This window comes from Aspergillus versicolor, assembly GCF_001890125.1.
Source record: "Aspergillus versicolor CBS 583.65 unplaced genomic scaffold ASPVEscaffold_3, whole genome shotgun sequence".
NCBI lineage: Eukaryota > Fungi > Ascomycota > Eurotiomycetes > Eurotiales > Aspergillaceae > Aspergillus > Aspergillus versicolor.
Window position 1 is genome coordinate 112,176 of NW_024467526.1, and position 20,784 is coordinate 132,959.

Genomic DNA, 20,784 nt, shown 5'->3' on the forward strand with positions numbered 1-20,784 from the left:
GGCTGGCAGTACTTCAACTGGCGCTATCTGACTGCCAAGGGCCGCGAGTCCCGCGCAGCTGCTGCCCTGCCGATGGAGCTGGTCTTCAACTACATGGGCCGGTTCCAGCAGCTGGAGAGGCCGGACGCGCTCTTCAGGCACTGCTCGCGCGGCTTTGACGACGAAATGGCCGACGTCGACCCGTCTCTGTCCCGCACGGCCCTATTTGAGGTCTCTGCGGTGGTGGACGGTGGCTGTCTCCGTTTCCACTTTGCCTACAGCCGCCGCGTGCAGCATCCAGAGCGCATCCAACGCTGGCTCAAGGCATTCGAGTCCACCCTCTGTGACTGCGCCTCCGCCCTTTCCGAGATGGAGCAAGCGCCTACCTTGTCGGACTACCCTCTCGTGCAGACCAGTTACGGATGGCTGGATTCTGCGGTGGATCGTCTCGGCGGATTTGCTGCCATTGAAGGGCTGTATCCCTGCGCCCCGATCCAGCAGGGCATCCTGCTCAGCCAGGAGACCGACCCTTCCTCCTACCAGGTGCAGTTCATCTTTGAAGCCAAGCCGCCGGCGGGCCAGTTTGTTTCGCCCGCCTCGCTCGTTTCTGCATGGGAGGAGGTCGTTAACCGGCATCCCATGCTGCGGACGGTGTTTGTCGACAAGGCCGGTTCATTCGTCCAGGCGGTGGTCAAGTCTGCAGAGGCCAACACGGACTTCCTCGCTATCAAAGGGCCTGCCCAGCTGGAAGATGCAGTCAAGAACTCCCAGCTTGCCCGCGACCCCCTGCGCCCTCCGCACCAGTTCACAGTCATCGTGACCATGACCAACCAGGTCTTCTGGAAGCTCACCGTCAGCCACGCAATCATGGATGCTGCGTCGATACGGCTGGTGCTACGCGATCTGGCCGACGCAGTTGATGGACGTCCTCTCCCCCACAGCCAGCGGCACTACGGTCACTACATTGAATACCTTCACGCAAACCCAGCGACCTACGCACTATCGTACTGGACAAACTATCTCAATGGGGTAGAGCCTTGCTGTCTGCGCGCAACCTTTGGCACTCCTCGCGATCAGCGGCGTCTCGGCCACGTCAAGGTGGTGATCCCCCCCGAGCTCACGCAGCGACTGGCGCGGTTCAGCAAGGCGCACGCAGTGACCGCGGCCAGCATCTTCCAGACCGCATGGGCCGTTTTGCTGAAGCACTTTGGCGGCAGCGATGATGTGTGCTACGGATACCTGGCCTCAGGTCGTGATATCCCCCTGCAGGGAGTCGACGAGATTGTCGGGCCCCTTATCAACCTGCTCCTCCACCGATCCCAGATCCCCGACTCGGCCAGCATTGTGGATGCAGCTCAGCGCGCCCAGCAGGATTACCTGTCCTCGCTCGCCCATCAGCACTGCTCCCTCGGGGAGATCCAGCACGCCCTGAACCTCCGAGGCCGCCCGCTGTTCAACACCCTGCTCTCCACCAAGCCCGTCAACGATGCGCCCTCGTCTACTCAAGAGACGCGCTTTTCGAGTGTGAGCAGCTACGACCCCTCCGACTACGACATGGCCGTCAACATCCAGATCGCGGGCCAGGAGCTCGTCGGAGTGGATCTGGACTACTGGACCAACGTCTTCAGCGACTGGCAGGCCCGCCAGATGTCCGGCGCCCTGCTCTCGATCTTGCACCATCTCTCAGGGTCCAGCGCCACCACCACATTTGGAGACCTTAATCTGATCAGCCCCGAGGATCTCGCGCAGGTGGAACAATGGAACGCAACGGCGCCGCCGCCTGTCGAGCGCTGCATCCACGACCTCGTCTTGGAGCGTGCCCAAGCGACGCCGACCAAGGAGGCAGTCTACTCGTTCAGCGGGGTGCGGTGGACGTATGCCGAGCTCGAGGACCTGTCCACTCGTCTCGCTGGCGAGCTACAGTTGCTCGGCCTGCCGCGTGGAACAGTCGTGCCTCTGTGCTTCGAGAAGTCCGAGCTGATGATCCTGTCAATGCTCGCCGTGCTCAAGGCGGGCTATGCATTCACTCCCTTTGACGCCAATTACCCCATCGACCGGCTGCAGGCGATTGTCGAGGACACCGAGGCCACCGTCATCCTCTCCTCCGTCAGCCGCCGTCCCCTGTGCCAGGCGATCGTGGGGAACGTGGTCACCGTCAGTACTGACCGCGTCAAGAAGATGCCCCTGCGCCAGCTCACCTGCCCCGTGAGCCCTCACGATCTCGCATACGTGATCTTCACGTCGGGCACCACCGGCCGCGCCAAGGGGACCCTGATCGAGCACGGCTCCTATGCCACGAGCGCAACCTACCACGGAAAGGGGCTGGGCTTCGAGCCAGACAGCCGCGTGCTGCAGTTCGCCACGTACACCTTTGACGCGAGCGTGATGGAGATCCTCACCACGCTGATTATCGGCGGCACCGTGTGTGTCCCCGAGCAGCAGACCGAGGGTATTGCGGCATTCATCGCCGCCTGCCGCGCGAACTGGATGTTCCTGACCCCCTCTGTGGCTTCGACGCTTACTCCGAGTGAGATTCCGACCATCCAGACGCTGGTGCTGGGCGGCGAGCAGATCCCCCAGTGGCATATCGAGACCTGGGCCAAGAGGCTCCGGCTGATCCTAGCATATGGGCCGACCGAGACCTCTGCGATAGCAACTGCTCACCCTGCCACAGAGGCCTCGTCCTCGTCCTGCATCGGCCTTCCTGTCGGGCCGCTCGTCTGGGTCGTGAACCCGCAGGACCACCACAAGCTTGCCATTGTCGGAGGAGTCGGCGAGCTGGTCATTGAAGGCGTCACCCTCGCGAGAGGCTACCTCAAGAACCCCGACAAGACCGAGGCTGCGTTTATCGTCGATCCGGCCTGGTCCACCACTCAATCCGGCTGCTCCTTGGCTCGCCCACGGCGCATGTACAAGACTGGCGACCTGGTGCGCTATCAGCCCGATGGGTCCATGGAATTCCTCGGCCGCAAAGACACGCAGGTCAAGCTGCACGGACAGCGGCTCGAGCTTGCCGAAATCGAGCATCACTTGTCCGCCAGCGAGCCCGTGCAGAACGCCATGGCATTCCTCCCGGACAGCGGGCCCTGCAAAGGCGGGTTGACCGCAGTGCTCTCGCTCAACGCAGACCGGGGCCAGCCCGCGTCCGGTGGACTGAATCTCGTCCGGCACGCGAGCAAGGACGGTGCGTCGGCGCTGTTCGCGGCCACCGAAGCCTACCTCCCCACCAAGGTGCCGCCTTACATGGTTCCCTCGTTCTGGCTCGTGGTCGACAGGCTGCCGCTCAGCAACTCGGGCAAGCTGGATCGCGCCCAGATCACACGCTGGGTGCACCAGCTGGACGAGCACGAGTACCGCCAGTGGATTGGCGGCGCTGACGAGGCCGTTGCCCTCCCGCAGACTGCAGCGGAGAGGGTCATCCAGGCTGCCGTGGCCGATGTTCTCAACCTGTCGTTGGGCGACGTTTCCATGAACAGGTCGTTTCCCAGCCTTGGAGGTGACTCAATCACCAGCATGCAGCTGGCCTCGCGCTGCAGAGCCAAGGGAGTCGTTCTCCGCGTGCGCGACATCATGAAGAGCAACAGCCTGACCGAACTATCGCCGAAGACTGCAGAGACCGTCCAAGAAGCGCCCAAACAGGAGCAGCAAGCACACGAGGCATTCGCTCTGTCGCCCATCCAGAGCCTGTTCTTCAACGTGACCAACGACCAGCCTTCTCGCCTGAACCAGAGCGTCTTCCTGCGCTTGAGCAGGACCATTCGACATGAGGAGCTGACCACGGCCCTGAATGCAATCCTGCGCAATCACGCGATGCTCCGGGCTCGATTCTCTCAAGGAGCCGACGGCGTGTGGCAGCAATATATCAGTGCTGCAAGCGACGGATCGATTGCGCTTCAGCATCACGACCGGGTTACCTCTGACCAGATGGTCGCCGCAGTCAACAAAAGCCAGCTGAGCCTGGACATCACAAAAGGTCCAGTTTTCAGATGCGACCTCTTCACCACCAGCGGCGGAGAGCAGCTCCTGTTCCTCGTGGCCCACCACCTGGTTATTGACTTGGTGTCGTGGCGAATTGTGCTCCAGGAGCTGGAAGAGCTGCTGCAGTCTCCCACTTCGTCTACCAGTCTTGTGAACTCGGCAAGCTTCCAGGACTGGCTGCGATTGCAAGCAGAATATATCTCCGCAAACGCCACCTCCCTCCTGCCCAAGTGTCTTGCCTTGGACGTGCCTGCTCATCCAGACCCGTTCGCATACTGGAACATGGCGAACCAGCCCAATGTGTATGCAGACCACGACTCGGAATCCTTCCAGCTGCCTGCTGGCGTCACCTCGCTCCTCTTGTCGGATCAAGTCCACCGAGTCTTCCGTACCCAGGTGACGGACCTCCTTCTGGGCTCTTTGCTCTGGTCCTTTACGCAGACCTTCACCGACCGAACCCCCCCGGTCGTCTTCACGGAGGGTCATGGCCGCGAGCCCTGGAACGATGAGATCGACCTGTCTCGCACGGTGGGCTGGTTCACCACGATGATGCCGATGTATCTCGAGAACATGACCGACAGCGTTACGCGTGCCATCTCGCACGTCAAGGACTGCCGCAGCCAGACTCCTACCAATGGCTGGGACTATTTCTCCAGCCGATTCCTCTCCGCGCAAGGAAAACAGCGCTTCGCCCACCACGGGCCCGTCGAGATCCTTTTCAACTACCTGGGGATGCAGCAACAGCTAGAAAAGGCCGACAGCCTGTTCCAACCGATCCCACGATCCGAAGGGATGGTCTACGACGTTGGTGAAGAAGTGCCCCGGCACGCGCTGTTTGAAATCTCCGCCCAGATCGAGCAGGGAGTCGCTCAGTTCACATTCAACTTCAGTCGCCGCATGGCGCACAGGGACAGGATCTGCAGCTGGATCCAGAGCTGCCAGACGGCCCTGACGGAGACGGTGCACCAACTGTGCCGCATGGCTCCCCAGCCAACCCTGGTCGATTTCCCTCTGCTGAAGTGGAGCGATTCCGGCCTCGACTTGCTTGTTGAACAGCGGATGCCCCTGCTCGGTGTGGCCGGTCTGGACGAGCTGGAAGACGTCTATCCCGTCTCGCCGATGCAGCAGGGTCTTCTCCTTACTCAGAGCCGTGGTGAAGGCACTTACAAAGTGCAGTACGTCTTCGAGCTGTCAGGCAGCACACAGCAGGCTGTCGATGGCGACCGCCTGTTGAGCGCCTGGGAGGTTCTTGTCGCTCGCCACCCGATGCTGCGGACCGTCTTCATCGAGAGCGTGTCCGACAACGGTGTGTACGACCAGACTGTCTTGAAGCAACCTCGCATCCGGTCGACCTTGCTTGAGGCGGCGAGCGAGCAGGCCGCCCTCGAGCTCCTACAAGGTGTCCCCCTGTTGGACTACGGGGATCCAACCAAACCTCCTCACCAGCTGGCCATCTGCCGCATTGCAGACGGCAGCAACAAGATCGTCGGCAGGCTCGAGGCCAACCACGCCATCTTTGACGCGGCCTCGCTTGGTGTATTGCTTCGCGACTGGGACCTCGCATACAACGGCAAGCTGCACGGCACTGGCCCCCGGTACAGCTCCTACATTGCCCACATTCAGTCCAAGCCAGAGGATGTGGCTTTTGGCTACTGGAAGGGTTACCTCGATGGCCTGGAGCCTAGTATCTTCCCAGTTGCGCGTGCAGACAGCACCGCACCGAAGGAAATACACCATGTCTCGATCGACCTTGCAAGCTCCGCTGGGCGGTTGGGCGCCTTCTGTGACAGATACGGAGTCTCCATTGCCAACGTGTTCCAGCTGGTCTGGGCCATGGTCCTCCGCTGCTACACAGGATCCGAGGACGTCTGCTTTGGATACCTGACTTCCGGCCGTGACGTCCCCCTTGAAGGCGTCGAGGACATGGTCGGCCCGCTGATCAACATGCTCGTCTGCCGCATGAACAACGTCGGAGGCCAGCGGGGGAGCGATGTCGCCCAGACGCTGCAGGCGGACTTTATGGCTGCCCTGGAATACCAGCACTGCTCGCTCGCGGAGATCCAGCATGCGCGCGGGCTTGGAGGCCGGTCGCTGTTCAACTCGGTCATGACCATCCAGCGCAGCTCGCGGCACCAGCCAGCGTCGCGAAATGCCGCTGGACTCTCGTTCCGCACCCGAAGCGGTCATGATCCCAGCGAATATGATCTGACAATTGGGGCTGTCGCCTCCGAAGCCGCCCCACAGGCCACTCTGGGATACTGGAGCACTGCGCTGTCCAAGTGGCAGGCCAACAACATTGCTGCTACCTTTGCCACCCTGTTTCACTCCCTCCTGGAGAGCCCTGAACAGAGTCTGGGCGAGCTGAGCCCCGTCGGTGCAGAGAGTATGCTGCAGCTCGACCAATGGGCCGGTGGTGCTGCACCCCCAGCCAAGGTCGACCGGTGCATGCACCAAGTCTTTGAAGAGCAGGCAGTCCGGCAGCCAGCCCGGCCAGCCATCTGCGCCTGGGACGCCAGCTTCACATACGAAGAGCTTGACCGGGTCTCCACAGATCTGGCACACCACCTAGTCTCCCTTGGTGTGCAGGCAGAGACCATGGTGCCCATTTGCATGGAAAAGTCTGCATGGACTATAGTCGCGATGCTCGCAATCCTCAAAGCTGGTGGTGCCTTTGTGCCCTTGGACCCATCGCATCCCCTTCAGCGGCGCCAGGGTATCGTCGAGCAACTCAACTCCGACGTCGTCGTGGTCTCTCCTGAGACCCGCGAGAACTGTGGCTTGGGAGCGGAGAAGAAGACGACTGTCGAGGTGTCGCCCGCCCTGATCGCCTGCCTTCCATCCCCGCAACCTAGACTGACTGGTCGAGCACACGGCGGCAACAGCATGTATCTCATCTTCACCTCCGGCAGTACTGGAAAACCCAAGGGAGTCGTGATTGAGCACGCCGCCGCCTGCACCAGCACCACCGGGCATGGAAAGGCCATGGGATTCGCACCCGATACGCGTGCTCTCCAATTCTCCTCGTACAGCTTCGATGCGGCGATTGCTGAGGTTTTCACGACCTTTGTCTTTGGCGGCTGTGTTTGCGTGCCGTCTGAGGATCAGCGCATGGGCGGCGAGATCGAGGCCGTCATCAACGAAATGCAGGTCAACTGGGCGTTTTTCTCGCCCTCTTTCGCCACAACGCTCAGCCCCGAGCGTCTCACTGGACTGAGGACCCTGGTGCTTGGAGGTGAGGCAATCCGAAAGGAAAACATTCAAGTCTGGGGAGGAGGCGTGGATCTCATCGACGGCTACGGGCCCACGGAGACCTGCGTGTTCTGCCTGTCTCGCTCGATTGCCTCCAATACAGAAGGCCCCCAGGGAGTTGGCCGTGCAGTCAGCACCCTCGCCTGGATTGCGGATCCCAACAACCACGACCGCCTGGCTCCATTGGGTGCAGTCGGCGAGCTGCTCGTTGAAGGCCACTCGCTGGCTCGAGGATACCTCGGCGACCTGGAGAAGACAAACGCTTCCTTTATTATAGACCCTCGCTGGGCCAACGCCCAGGGCCGTGGGATGGGCCGCCGCCGTATGTACAAGACCGGGGATCTCGTGCAGTATCAACAGGATGGGACCTTGAACTACATCGGCCGCAAGGACCACCAGGTCAAGCTGCGAGGCCAACGCTTTGAGCTGGGCGAGATCGAACACCATTTGACCCAGCACGCAGTGGTCCGGGACAGCCTCGTCCTGATGGTGCGGGCTGGCCTGTGCAAGGGCCGCGTCGTCGCCGTCGTTTCCCTCGCAGCCATCGCCCCAGCATCGAGCTCGGAGATTGAACTCGCCGTCGACGAGGGCATCTGGCTGCAGGTCTCGGCTGTCAAAGACCACCTGGCAAGCCAACTGCCCTCGTTCATGGTACCAACGCTGTGGATCGTCGTCCGGAGCGTCCCACTCAACACATCCGGCAAGCTGGATCGCCAGCGTGTCAACGTATTCATCGAGGGGCTCTCGCAGGAGACGTTCAGCGCCCTGACGCAGGCAAACGAGGAGGCCACCGGGACATCCATCCCGGCCACTGCCACCGACCGCCGCGTGCAGGAGATTGTGGCCCGCGTCCTCAACCTGCAGCCCGCGGCCACCTCGCTCAGCCGTTCGTTCGTCGGCCTTGGAGGCGACTCGATCACGGCAATGCAGGTGGTCAGCCACGCCCGGCGCGAAGGGCTCTCGCTGCGGGTTCCGGACATCCTGCAGAGCGCGAGCCTTGCGCAGGTGTCTCTCTGCGTCCGCCCCGCGCGCCTGTCCTCCTCGATCCCCCCCGAACGGCCCGGGGAAGAGTTTGCCCTGTCGCCCATCCAGCAGTTTTATCTGGATGTCTGCAGCCAGCAGCCGACCCTGTCCAACCAGAGCTTCTTCCTTCGCCTCGGAAAGCCAGCCAAAGCGCATCAGCTAATTCAAGCAATCGATGCGGTTGTCCGGCAGCACTCGATGCTCCGTGCTCGGTTCAGGCGATTGCAGCCGGGGTCCAACTGGGTGCAGCTCATCACCAACGACATCTCTGGCTCGTACCACTTCCAGGCGCACCGGCTGACCGACCGCACTCAGGTGGCCCGCATAATGACGGACAGTGCACGCCGTCCAGATGCGCAAAACGGGCCCCTGCTCTGCGTGGATCTCTTCGATGTGCAAGACGAAGGCCAGCTCCTCTTTATGGTCGCGCACCATCTGGTGATTGACATGGTCTCTTGGCGGGTGTTGCTGCAGGATCTCGAGGACCTCCTTCTCGGGGGCACATTAAGCGATGAGCCCGCTCTCTCCTTCCAGTCGTGGACTGCCATGCAGGCCGAACACGCGCAGACCCTTACTGTTGCCACCGCCCTTCCGTATCACGTTCCGATGACCCCAGATATGGCTTTCTGGGGTTTGGAGACCACGTCCAATGTCTACGTGGATGCCGAACTGGCGAGTTTCACCCTCGACGAGCCCTCGACAACAGCGATGCTGGGCAGCTGCAATGGGGCCTTCCGAACCGAGCTGACCGATCTCCTCCTCGCCGGGCTGCTGCTCTCCTACAGCCAGACATTCCACGGCCGGGCACCCTCTGTCTTTGTCGAGGGGCACGGGCGTGAGCCCTGGACTGCAGACATCGACCTGTCTCGGACTGTTGGCTGGTTCACAGTAATGGCTCCTGTATACCTCGCCCCCGAGATGCTCCACAGTCTCGCCAATACGATCCGTGGCGTTAAGGATCTCCGTCGGAAGCTGCCCAACGCGGGATGGGACTACTTCACGAGCCGGTACCTGTCCGCCAGTGGCCGCGAGGCCTTTGGCCACCACGGCCGCCCCGAAATTCTGTTCAACTACTTGGGTCGCTACCAGCAGTTCGACCGAGATGACGCCGTGCTGCGACAGGAACCTCGGACGGCAGCGGAGAGCCAGGTCTTTGACACCGACCTGCATGCAAACAGAATGGCCCTGTTTGAGATCTCCGCAACTGTGCTCGACGGCCGACTGCAGGTCAATGTGGTGTACAACAAGAAGAGCCGGCACCAAGCCGAGATCCAGAGCTGGGTGCAGCTGTACCGCAGTATGCTGCAGCACATGGCTGACACGCTGCCTTTGCAAGCGCCTGAGCCCACACTCAGCGACTATCCTCTGATGCCCATTGGGTACAGCGCCCTCGAGAAGTTCCAGAGGGAATGTCTCCCTGTGCTGCCCGCTGCCGACTTTTCGGCGATCGAGGACTGGTACCCGTGCTCGCCAATGCAGGAAGGACTGCTCCTCAGCCAGCATCGCCAAAAGGGGGCGTACGAGTCCTTCTTCATGTTTGAAGTGGTGGGAAACTCGAACGTCTCCGTCGAGCGGTTGAACCACGCCTGGACGCAGGTTGTTCAGCGTCATGCGATTCTTCGCAGCATGTTCGTCAGCAGCGTGCGAGACGAAGGCCTGTTTGATTCCGTCGTCCTCAAAACCCTTACTCCCGACGTGCAACGATACGAATCAAAGCAGTCGGAGGACGTGGTCTCGTTCCTCGAAAGCCTGCAGCCTGTCGACTACACCGTGGTGCGGGCGCCACACCGACTGTCCATCTGCTGCACCGAGGAGTCGCGCGTGTACTGCAAGCTGGAGATCAACCATGCCATCATCGATGCCGCCTCAGTCGCCCTGGTCGTCCGAGACTTAACCCGGGCCTATGACTCGAAACTGGATTCACGCTTGGTGGCGCCCTCTTACGCGGCATATATCAAGTATCTTCAGCAATACCCGCACGATGCTGCCTTGACATACTGGAGCGAGTACCTGCAAGACGTGCAGCCATGCCTCTTCCCGGTCACCCACCGATCGACTGTGGAGGACCTTGATGCGCAGCTCAGATACGTCTCCCTAGACATGGGCCATCTGAGTGACTCGCTGGCCAAGTTCTGTGAGCATTACAAGGTAACCCCCGGCAGTGTCTTCCAAGCCTTGTGGGCGATCGTGCTCCGGTGCTACACCGGCTCGGACGACATTTCATATGGCTACCTCGCCTCCGGGCGAGATGTCGATGTCGAGGGCATTGATGAGATTGTTGGACCATTCATCAACATGCTGGTTTGCCGGACGCGGTCAGTGGGCGAGCCGACGGTAGCAGAGCTGGCTCAACAGACCCAGCAAGACTATCTCGACAGCCTTGTTCATCAACACTGTCCGCTGTCAGCAATCCAGGGTGTGGCAGGTCTCTCTGGCTCTCCACTGTTTAACACCATCCTCTCCATCCAGCGCTCTGCATCGGCTACACCGGAGGAGACAGGCATCACCCTCAACAGCATTGCCAGCCACGATCCCACAGAGTACGACCTCACGGTGAACATCAAGCACGACAGCTCCAGCAAGCAGATCTTGCTCTTGCTCGGCCACTACACACAGAAGGTCCCCGAGTGGCAAGCTTCCAACGTTGCCAACACCCTCGAGGCTACGCTGTCGGCAATGTTAAATGGTGCTGAAGAGCGTGCCGGCGACTTGGATATCTTCAGCAAGTCAGACCGGACACAGGTCGCACAGTGGAACCCGGGCTACCCACAGCGTCTGGAAGAATGCGTCGACAGCCTCTTTGCGAAGTGTGCCGCGCTGGTGCCCGACATGGAAGCCGTCTCCGCGTGGGATGCCACATTCACCTACGCGGCTCTCGACCGAATCACCAGTCGTCTAGCGACAAAACTCAGCAATATGGGCGTACAGCCCGGATCGTTTATCCCAACCTGCTTCGAGAAATCCGCCTACGCGGTTGTGGCTTCCATGTCAATATTGAAAGCGCGCGCCGCCTGCGTGCCCCTGGACCCGTCTCATCCTGCGAGCCGTCATGAGACGATTCTTACTGACATCCAGGCCCATCTTGTGCTGACGTCTGAAGCGAACCACGGTCATTTCAAAGCCTTGGGAGCTCGGTCTCTCATCGTTGGCCCAACCCTTGTGCAGGAGCTGGAGGGACAGGCTGACGAAACTCCCGCACGAACGGTGCGGCTGCATCGCTCGTCCTCGAGTCCAGCGTTTGTCATATACACGTCCGGAAGCTCTGGCACACCGAAGGGAGTGGTTCTGGAGCACGGCTCGGTGTGTACAAGCATCGAGGCGCATGGCTCCGCCTTGAACATCACGACAGGGACGCGCGTACTGCAATTCGCAGCATTTGTTTTCGATATCAGCATTCAGGATATCTTCACCTCCCTAACCCGAGGGGCATGTGTATGCATCCCTTCGGAGCAAGAGCGAGTGAACAATCTTGCAGCTGCCATCCAGCGCCTTCAGGCCAACTGGGCGTGTCTCACCCCTACCGTCGCTGGTCTCCTGATCCCCAGTGAAGCTCCGTCCCTCCGAGTCCTTACTCTAGCGGGTGAGGCTGCAACGCACAAGGTGGTCGCGGCATGGCGCGCTGCAGGCCTAGATGGGTTCTTCAACTGCTACGGGCCCGCGGAATGCACTATCTACTGCAGCTCTGCCAAAGACCTCGGCCAGGGGACGGGTCGGACTGCGTCCAATATCGGCCATGCCCTCTCCAGTTCTCTCTGGATCGTGAATCCCGACGACCACGACCGTCTGGTCCCAGTTGGCTGTGTCGGCGAGCTCCTCGTCGAAGGCCCGCTGCTGGCACGCGGTTACCTGAACGACGAGGCCAAAACTGCTGCATCCTTTATTCCACCTCCAAAGTGGCGGCAGTCGTTTGCACCGGCACCGTTGGCCGCGCCCCGTATTTATAAAACTGGCGACCTCGTTCGATACAACCAGGACGGCTCCATGGACTATTTGGGCCGCAAGGATAGCCAGGTCAAGGTGCACGGGCAGCGCCTGGAGCTCGGAGAGATCGAACACCACGCCCTCAGCAGCGACCAAGTCAAGCAGGTCGTCGTGACGCTCCATCGTGAGCGTCTTGTCGCCGTTCTGTCGTTGACCGCCATCGATGGCACAGGCAAGGGCCTCGAGCCCATCAGCCCGATGCGACAAGCCACCGCGGCGCAAAGCGTCCGACGCGTCCGCCAGAAGATTTCAGAGCGTCTACCGGGATATATGATCCCCTCTGCATGGCTGGTCGTCGGTGCGATCCCGATGAACACCTCGTTGAAGATCGACCGGGCCCGGATCAGCCAGTGGATCCAGTCCCTTGACGACAGCGAATTCGAGGAGCTGTCCATCACACTCGACCGCGTGGTCGACATCATCCCGGCCACCGAGATGGATCGCCGGGTGCAGGAGACTGTGGGTGCTGTCTTGGGCCGCAGCGATGTGCCCCTCGCTCGCTCCTTCATCAGCCTCGGAGGAGATTCCGTCACTGCGATGCAGGCTGTATCTCGATTCCGCACGTCCGGGATCAGCGTTCGCATGCTGGATGTTCTCCAAGCGGAGACTCTGGCGCAGCTTTCCGCCATGACTGCCTCAGCCGGAGTCCAGGAGGAGACGGCCGAAGACTACTTCCCGTTGGCCCCTGGCCAAAAGCTGTATCTAGAAGACTCGGACAAGGTGAGCCAGAGTGTGTTGCTTGAGATGGCCCCGTCGGTGAAGACAAGCGAAGTGCTCTCGGCAATCGATGCCCTCGTGCGGAGGCATTCAATGCTCCGGGCTCGTTTCCATCGAACTGGTGCAGCCGAGTGGGCTCAATCCATCTCTGGAGAGCTCAACTCCGCCTACCGGTTCACTTCTCACTCTGCTGTCTCGCGCGAGGCGATCACAGGCATAGTCAAGGCCAGCCAGGCCAGCCAGGCCAGCCAGGCCAGCCAGGCGAGTTCTGGCGCAGAGCCAGGACCCGTGCTCATTGCAGACCTGTTCGAACTGCAAACCGGCGAGAACCTGTTGTCTCTGGCCATCCATCAGTTGGTGGTCGACGAAGCCTCTTGGAAGATGCTGCTTCAAGATCTCAGCGACCTTCTGTCCGATGGAGAATTCAAGACCGAAGCTCCGGTCGCCTTCCAGACCTGTGCTCGACACCTGGCCAGTCGAATGGAGACACAGGTAGCTCCGATTAACTTCGCGTACTGGGGAGTCCACAAAAAGACCCTGGCTGCGCAGGCACATACGAGCTTTACTTTGGGCCCCGAGCTCACGGCGGCCCTGCTCAAGCAATGCAACGCTGCCTTCCAGACCGAGATCCAGGATATTGTTCTCGCCGCTCTTTTCAGTGCTTTTGGAAGCACGTTCCAGGGCACCAACCTTCCGACAGTGTATCTCGATCGCGATGGGAGAGACTGTTTTGAGGATCTCTCTTTGCAACCGTCGGGAACTGTGGGCTGCTTCACCAGCAGAGTGCCGATATATATTGGCGAGACGATCAGCAGTCCGATCGACGCTGTCCGCCGGAGCAAGGATGCTCGTCGTCTTTCACGGTCCATTGTGGACAGCACTCGACCGGTGGAGATTCTTTTCCGTGGGGTTGATGGCATTATGCTCGTCCAAGGGTGGTCCAGTAGGACGCTCAAGCAGGTGCAGGGTCCTTCTCCTGCGCCGCACAAGACCTGCAGCCAGGCCCTCTTTGACCTTTCCGCCTCGATCGAAAATGGATCACTCAGGCTGAGCATGTCATACCCCCAAGAGACCTCGAGGCAGAGTGAAGTCGAGCGCTGGGCGGCAACCATCCAGGCACATCTTGTGCAGCTCAGCGAAACTCTTCCAAACCACCCCGAGGAGAAGACATTGGGCGATTTCCCTCTCCTGCAACTGAGCTATGCCGGCCTCAACCGCTTGGTCAACCGTAGCGTACGGTCTCTTGGGCTGTCGGCGCGTGAGGTGCAAGATATATATCCGTGTTCGCCAATTCAGCAAGGCCTCCTTCTCAGTCAGATGCGATCTCCTGGGGCATCTGACGTCCGTGTGATCTTCGAGGCCACCCCAGCGGCCGGCGCTGATTCCGTTGCTGTGTCGCGTCTGGGATTGGCCTGGATGCAGGTGGTGCGTCGGCACGCAGCCCTCTCCACAGTCTTTGCGCAGGACTCTGCGGCCCAGGATGCACTGTTCTACCAGATCCTGGTCTGTGATCCAGAGACCAGTTACCGATTGATTGAGGCCGAGCAGGACGATCCGATCACAGCCCTCTCCGCCATCCAGACCCCTGATATCCACTGCCGCAAAGCACCCCCTCACCATCTCACGCTGTGCACATCCCGCGACGGGCGAGTCTACGGACGCATCGACATTGACCACACTACGTTTGATGGCCGATCCATGGGGCTCATCTTCCGCGACTTGGCCCGGGCCTACGAAGGGACGCTCAGTGCCGACAAAGCCCCGTCGTACCGCTCGTATATCCAGCACTTGCAACACAAGGCGCCGATGGAAGCCCTGAACCACTGGACCGCGTACTTGCAAGGGGTCGAGCCCTGCTACCTGCCTGTTGCAAAGACCCAGTCCGAAGACCGCGGCCAGCTCGAGTACGTTGAGGTGGACCTGTCGGTGTTTGCGAGCCAGTTGCAGGCCTTCCAGCAGGCGACGGGGACAACCATCGCCAATGTCATCCAGGCCGTCTGGGGCGCCGTCCTGCGCTGCTACACGGGATCCGACGATGTCTGCTACGGATACCTGGTCTCCGGCCGGGATATTCCGCTGCCAGATGTCGCGGAGATTGTCGGTCCCTTCATCAACATGCTTGTGTGCAGGTTGAGCGTCGCCCCTTCCAGCACCGCCGCCGACCTCGCAAGGGCCGTGCAGTCCGACTACCTCCAGAGCCTGCAACACCAGCACCTATCTCTCGCAGAGATCCAAAATGTGATTGGTCTGGCAGGAAAGCCGCTGTTCAACTCGATCATCACGATCGAGGCGCCCGCCGATGCGGTGCAGCGTGATGGCTCTTCTGTGCGTTTCACCACCGTCGGAGGACACAGTCCGACAGAGTACGATCTCACCCTTGGGGCCGTCGCATCCAAAGAGCGGCCCAGAGTGAGCATTGGATACTGGACTGCCAAGATGTCGCGATGGGAGGCAGAGAACCTGGGCAAGACGTTCAGCAAAGTCTTTGAGAGCCTCGTCCAGCGACCAGACGCGCGCGTCTGCGACCTCGACATGGTGCCCGGGGACCACATGCAGAGCATCATGCACTGGAACTCGACGCTGTCCGCGGCCACCAGCAGCACGCTGCCCGAACTGATCGGCGTACAGACCCTCCAGCGTGCCAACGAGATGGCGATCTGCAGCTGGGATGCGGAATTGACCTACACAGACCTCAACAGCTATTCAAACCGCCTAGCGCAGCGTTTGGTGGACCTGGGCGTCGGTGCAGGCGCCTTCGTCCCGATCTGCATGGAAAAGTCGGCCTGGGCAGTGGTTGCCATGGTCGCTGTGCTCAAGGCGGGTGGTGCGTATGTGCCCTTGGATCCTTCCCAGCCTTTGGCCCGGCGAGAGGCAATTGTCACGCAGCTGAGCTCCACTGTGATCATCGTGTCGCCCGAGACGCAGGACAACGGCCTATCCTGCATGCATATAGTTCAAGTGTCGAAGAAATCGCTGCAGTTGCTGCCTTCCCCGGCCACTGCTCTCACCTGGCGTGCCGGCCCACACGATGCGGCGTATGTGATCTTCACATCGGGCAGTACAGGCACACCCAAGGGGGTGGTCATCGAACATGCGGCCGCGTGCACCAGCGTAATGGGCCACGGCCGGGCCATGCACTTTGACAGCACAACACGAGCGCTGCAGTTCGCGTCCTATGGATTCGACGCGAGCATCGCAGAGATCTTCACTACCCTGGCCTTTGGCGGTTGTGTCTGTATCCCGCGCGACGAAGACCGCACCGCAGACATTATCCACACGATGAACAAGATGCGCGTCAATTGGGCCTTCTTCACACCCACGTTTGTCACGCTCATCGACCCCAACCAGGCTACACACCTCGAGACGCTTGTTCTGGGCGGAGAGGCGATGCGGCAGGAGAATGTGGACGCATGGGCCTCGAAGGTGCGCCTCATGAACGGCTACGGACCGACCGAGGCATGTGTCTTCTGCCTCACCCGGGAGGTGACGGTGGAGGACAATAGGGCTTCCAAGCTCGGGCGTGCGGTGAGCAGTCGATCGTGGATTGTCGATATCCAGGATGTCAACCGCCTGGTCCCTGTCGGCTGCGTGGGCGAGCTCGTTGTCGAGGGCCACTCCCTGGCACGCGGCTATCTGCACGACTCCCAGAAGACCGATGCTGCGTTTGTGCCCAGTCCCCCCTGGGCATCTCGCCTCAAGGACTCCGCGCCTAGAATATACAGGACCGGCGATCTCGTGCGCTATGAGCAAGATGGATCCCTCACGTATCTGGGTCGCAAGGACGCCCAGGTCAAGGTCAACGGGCAGCGCCTTGAACTCGGAGAGGTCGAACATCATCTCCTGGCCCACAAATCGACCAAAGACGTGGTAGCTGTGCTCCTCAACGAAGGGCCATTCAGGAACAAGCTCGTGGCCGTCCTTTCGCTGCACGCGCTGGCCGACGGCGAGCAGATGGCGCTCATCGACAACAGCAGCAAGACCCTCGCCCTCTCTCTGCTGTCCAGCCTGCAGGAGTCGGCCTCGCAGAAACTGCCCGAATACATGGTGCCTACCGTCTGGGTCCCTCTGAAACAACTCCCCTTGAACTCCTCGGGCAAGATCGACCGCGCAAAGATCGCCAGCTTCCTGCAGTCCGCAGACGAGGAGATGTATCAGCGAGTGTCCGCCCTCTCCGCCGATAGTGAGCAGACCGAGCCGGCCACGGCCATGGAGCGCGAGATCCAGCGCATTGTCGGTGTTGCTCTGGATGTCCCTCCTGCCACGGTCTCTCTCGCCCGGTCCTTTGCCGCCCAAGGTGGTGACTCCATCATGGCGATGCAGATCTCCGCCTCGTGCCGCCAGCAGGGCCTAGAGCTCGCCGTCAAGGATATCCTGCGGTCAAAGACCTTATCCGACCTTGCCCTTGTCATGAGCCGCTTGGCGCCCGACGCCAATCCTACCGGCGACGCCTCGAAGGAGCCATTCCGTCTGCTGCTCGGACAAGAGGTTATTCTCCGCTCGTCCAAGGGGCTGAGCCACCCTATCAACGAGAGCATTGTCCTGGAATTTCCAGGATCAGTGTTGCCGCCCCGTGTGGAGCGAGCACTCCGGACGGTCATTGGTACCCATGCCATGCTCCGTGCTCGTGTGCATCGATCAAGCACCGGATGGGTGCAGACAATCACCGAGGATGTCGACCAATCCTTTAGGTTCACCCACCGCCGTGTCCAGACTGTCCAGGACATGCACCAGCACATGGCGAGTGAGCAGGATGCCATCCACCCCGAGACGGGGCCGATATCTGTCGCAGGTCTGTTCGATGTCCCTGGAGGAAAGCAGTACCTGTACCTGGCCGCCCATGCTCTGTTCGTCGATGAAGCCTCATGGCGCGTCATTGCTGATGACCTGGAGAGTGTCATCTTCAAGGAGACCGAGCCCAGAAAGCCTCCTGGCTTCCAAGCCTTTGTGCGCCAGCAGACTGAGGAGTCACTTGATATCTCTGCAACGGAATTGGCGCCGTCGATCCACACTTATTGGGGCGTCCAGGACAGGGAGACGGCGACCGATGCTGCGGATGTCAAGTCTCTTGAATTCTCCCTGCCACCCGACGTGTCAACAGGCGTTGTGCGCAGTGAGAACGGACTGCACGCGGAGCCTCGCGATATCTTCATCGCTCTGCTTCTTCACTCGTTCAAGGGCGTCTTCACCGATCGAGAACCGCCCGTGGTCCACTGCTACGAGGCGGGTGGCCGAGATACCACGTACGCTCGTACCGTCGGCCGTTTCTCTCGGTTCACGCCTCTCAAGCTCTCGCTTTCCAACGTGGATGACATGGTCAAGACCATGATTGCAGTCAAAGACCAGCGCCGACAAGCTACGCACCACTCGGTCAAGCAGTGGCCGATGGAAGTCGTCTTCCACCACCTCGACCTCGAGGATCAACGCCAAGGGTTACTCAAGGTCATCCCGATGGGCAGGGAAGTATCGACTGTGCAGCCTAACGCAGTCCACCCGGCTCTGCTGGAGGTCTTCGTTCGCGTTGCAGCTCACGGGGTCCAGGTCCAGTTTGCATTCAGCGGGCAGATGCAGTCGAGCAGCCGGCGCAGTCTTGCATGGCTCAAAGGATACGAACAGGCCCTGACCACTGCAGCCAGTGTGCTTCCTGCCCTGCCGTTTACTCCGACTCCCAGCGACTATCCGCTCCTGTCGCTTTCCTACGATGAACTGGAGAGGCTGACCACCGCTCGCCTGCCTGCCCTCGGCGTCGCGAGTGCCAGCGACGTTGAAGACATGTACCCTTGCGCGCCGATGCAAGTCGCCATGCTCCTGAGTCAGACCAAAGCGCCGGAAACTTATCAAGTGTTCTTCACGTTTGCCGTGCGGGACCCGGCGCGCTCCAATGGACTTGACGTGGATGTTGACCGACTGGCTCGATCGTGGAAGCAGGTGGTGCAGCGTCACGGCATCCTGCGCACACTCTTTGCTGACAATATCTCGCGCGACGATGTATTCGACCTGGTTGTGCTCAAGAACGCGCAGCCGGACATTGAGATCCTCCATGCACCAACCGATGATGAGGGTATGGAGATGCTGGCCCGCTGCGAGCTCCCTCGCTACCACGAGGGCGGGCTCCAGCATCGCGTCAAGATGTGCGTGTCGCAGTCGGGCAAGGTGTTCTTCAAACTGTCAATCAACCACACAATCGTCGACGCGGCCGCGACCACTCTGATTCTGCGCGACCTGGCGCTGGCATATCAAGGCCGTCTCCCGGCAGGCCCCGGCCCCTCGTACGCCAACTTTGTCCGCTACATCCAGCAGCACCCGATCAAGAGGTCTCTTGAGTACTGGAAATCCGCCCTTGCTGGCCTCGAGGGCTGCCACTTCCCCATGGAGACTGCCAGCCGTTCCGTGGAAAGGACCACAAGGACCACAAGGACTCTGGAGGTCGACCTGCAAATCACGTCGGATCGTCTGCGCGTCTTCTGCCGCAGCGTTGGAGTTACCCTGCCCTCCCTGTTCCAGGCCGTATGGGCGCTCGTGCTGCAGAGCTACACCTCCAGCGACGATGTGTGCTTCGGGTTTATTTCATCCGGTCGCGATATCGCGGTCGACGACGCCGAGGAGACGGTGGGACCGTTTATCAGCATGCTCGTCCGCCGCATGAGGATTGCCGCCCGCGAGAGTGTCTCGAGCTTCCTGACCGGGGTACAGTCGACGTATGCCGCCAGCCTCGAGCACCAGCATTGCCCGCTGGGAGACATCCAGCACGCCCTGGGCATCTCCCAGACGGCCCTCTTCAATTCGATCATGTCTGTGCAACGAGAAGGTGCAACCGATAGCGGGACCGAGGCTCTCCGCTACGAACGTGTTGGGGCGCAGGATCCTACAGAGGTAAGTCTTTCCCCGTAATCCATCTGTGCAGGGCTGACAGCCTCAGTACGAGCTGACCGTGCATGTGGCCGTTGGCGAGCACCGCTCCTACGTGGGCCTCACGTACTGGGAGTCTCTCATGTCCGAATGGCAGGCCCAGAATGTCGCCAGCACCTTCACCACGATCCTGCACTCCGTCACAGACCACCCCGGACGGAACCTCGCGTCGGTCGAACGCTTCAGCGACAGAAACCTGGCCCAAGTCGCCGAATATAATGAGGGTATTGCGCCGCCCCGGGATGCAGAAGAACACGTGCACATGCTCGTCGAGCGTCAAGCCATCAAGAGCCCGCACCAGCCTGCGCTCGCAGCGTGGGACGGGGACTTGACGTATGCTGAGCTTGTTCTGCTTTCGAGGAAGCTCGCCAACCATCTCTCCTCGCACTGGGGGGTTCAATCCGGGGTTATCGTTCCGTTCTGCTTTGACAAGTCCAAGTGGGCAGTCGTCTCGATGCTCGCTATTCTCCAGGCTGGTGGCGCCTGTGTTGCGTTGGACCCCTCGCACCCGAGCAGTCGTCATGCCACGATCCTCAACGATACTAGGGCAGCGGTGGTTCTCACCCAGAGCGCGTTCAGTTCCTGCTTCGATGAACTGAGTGTTTTTGCACTGGTCGTGGACGACGAACTGACGACATCTATCTCCCTTGAGGCGCCGACTGCTGCCATGAATGAGGTCCAGCTCTCCGACCCAGCGTTCATCATCTACACCTCTGGCTCTACAGGTGTGCCGAAAGGCGTTGTTCTTGACCACCGAGCCCTCAGCGTCAGCATGGAAGCCCATGGTGCTGCCCTCTCCATCGGTCCGGGCACTCGTTCGTTGCAATTTGCAGCATATGTATTCGATATCAGCTTGCAGGATATCTTCACTTCGCTAACCCGCGGCGCGTGCGTCTGCATCCCATCCCAGACACAGCGGGATAATGACCTCGCCGGTGCGATTCGCCAGTA

General features: G+C 60.6%; 2 protein-coding genes across 2 annotated transcripts; both read left to right on the plus strand.

The window, feature by feature from the left end:
* Positions 1-1,256: 1,256 nt before the first annotated feature.
* ASPVEDRAFT_187865 (uncharacterized protein) lies at positions 1,257-17,140 on the plus strand (the record flags this gene model as incomplete). Its single annotated transcript, XM_040809015.1, has 3 exons — positions 1,257-1,795; positions 6,422-9,924; positions 14,446-17,140. Coding segments are annotated over exons 1-3 (6,459 nt in total), but the record flags the coding sequence as incomplete, so codon positions are not given.
* A 1,154-nt stretch (positions 17,141-18,294) lies between these two features.
* ASPVEDRAFT_163676 (uncharacterized protein) lies at positions 18,295-20,179 on the plus strand (the record flags this gene model as incomplete). Its single annotated transcript, XM_040808618.1, has 2 exons — positions 18,295-19,797; positions 19,844-20,179. Coding segments are annotated over exons 1-2 (1,824 nt in total), but the record flags the coding sequence as incomplete, so codon positions are not given.
* Between the last annotated feature and the right edge of the window lie 605 nt (positions 20,180-20,784).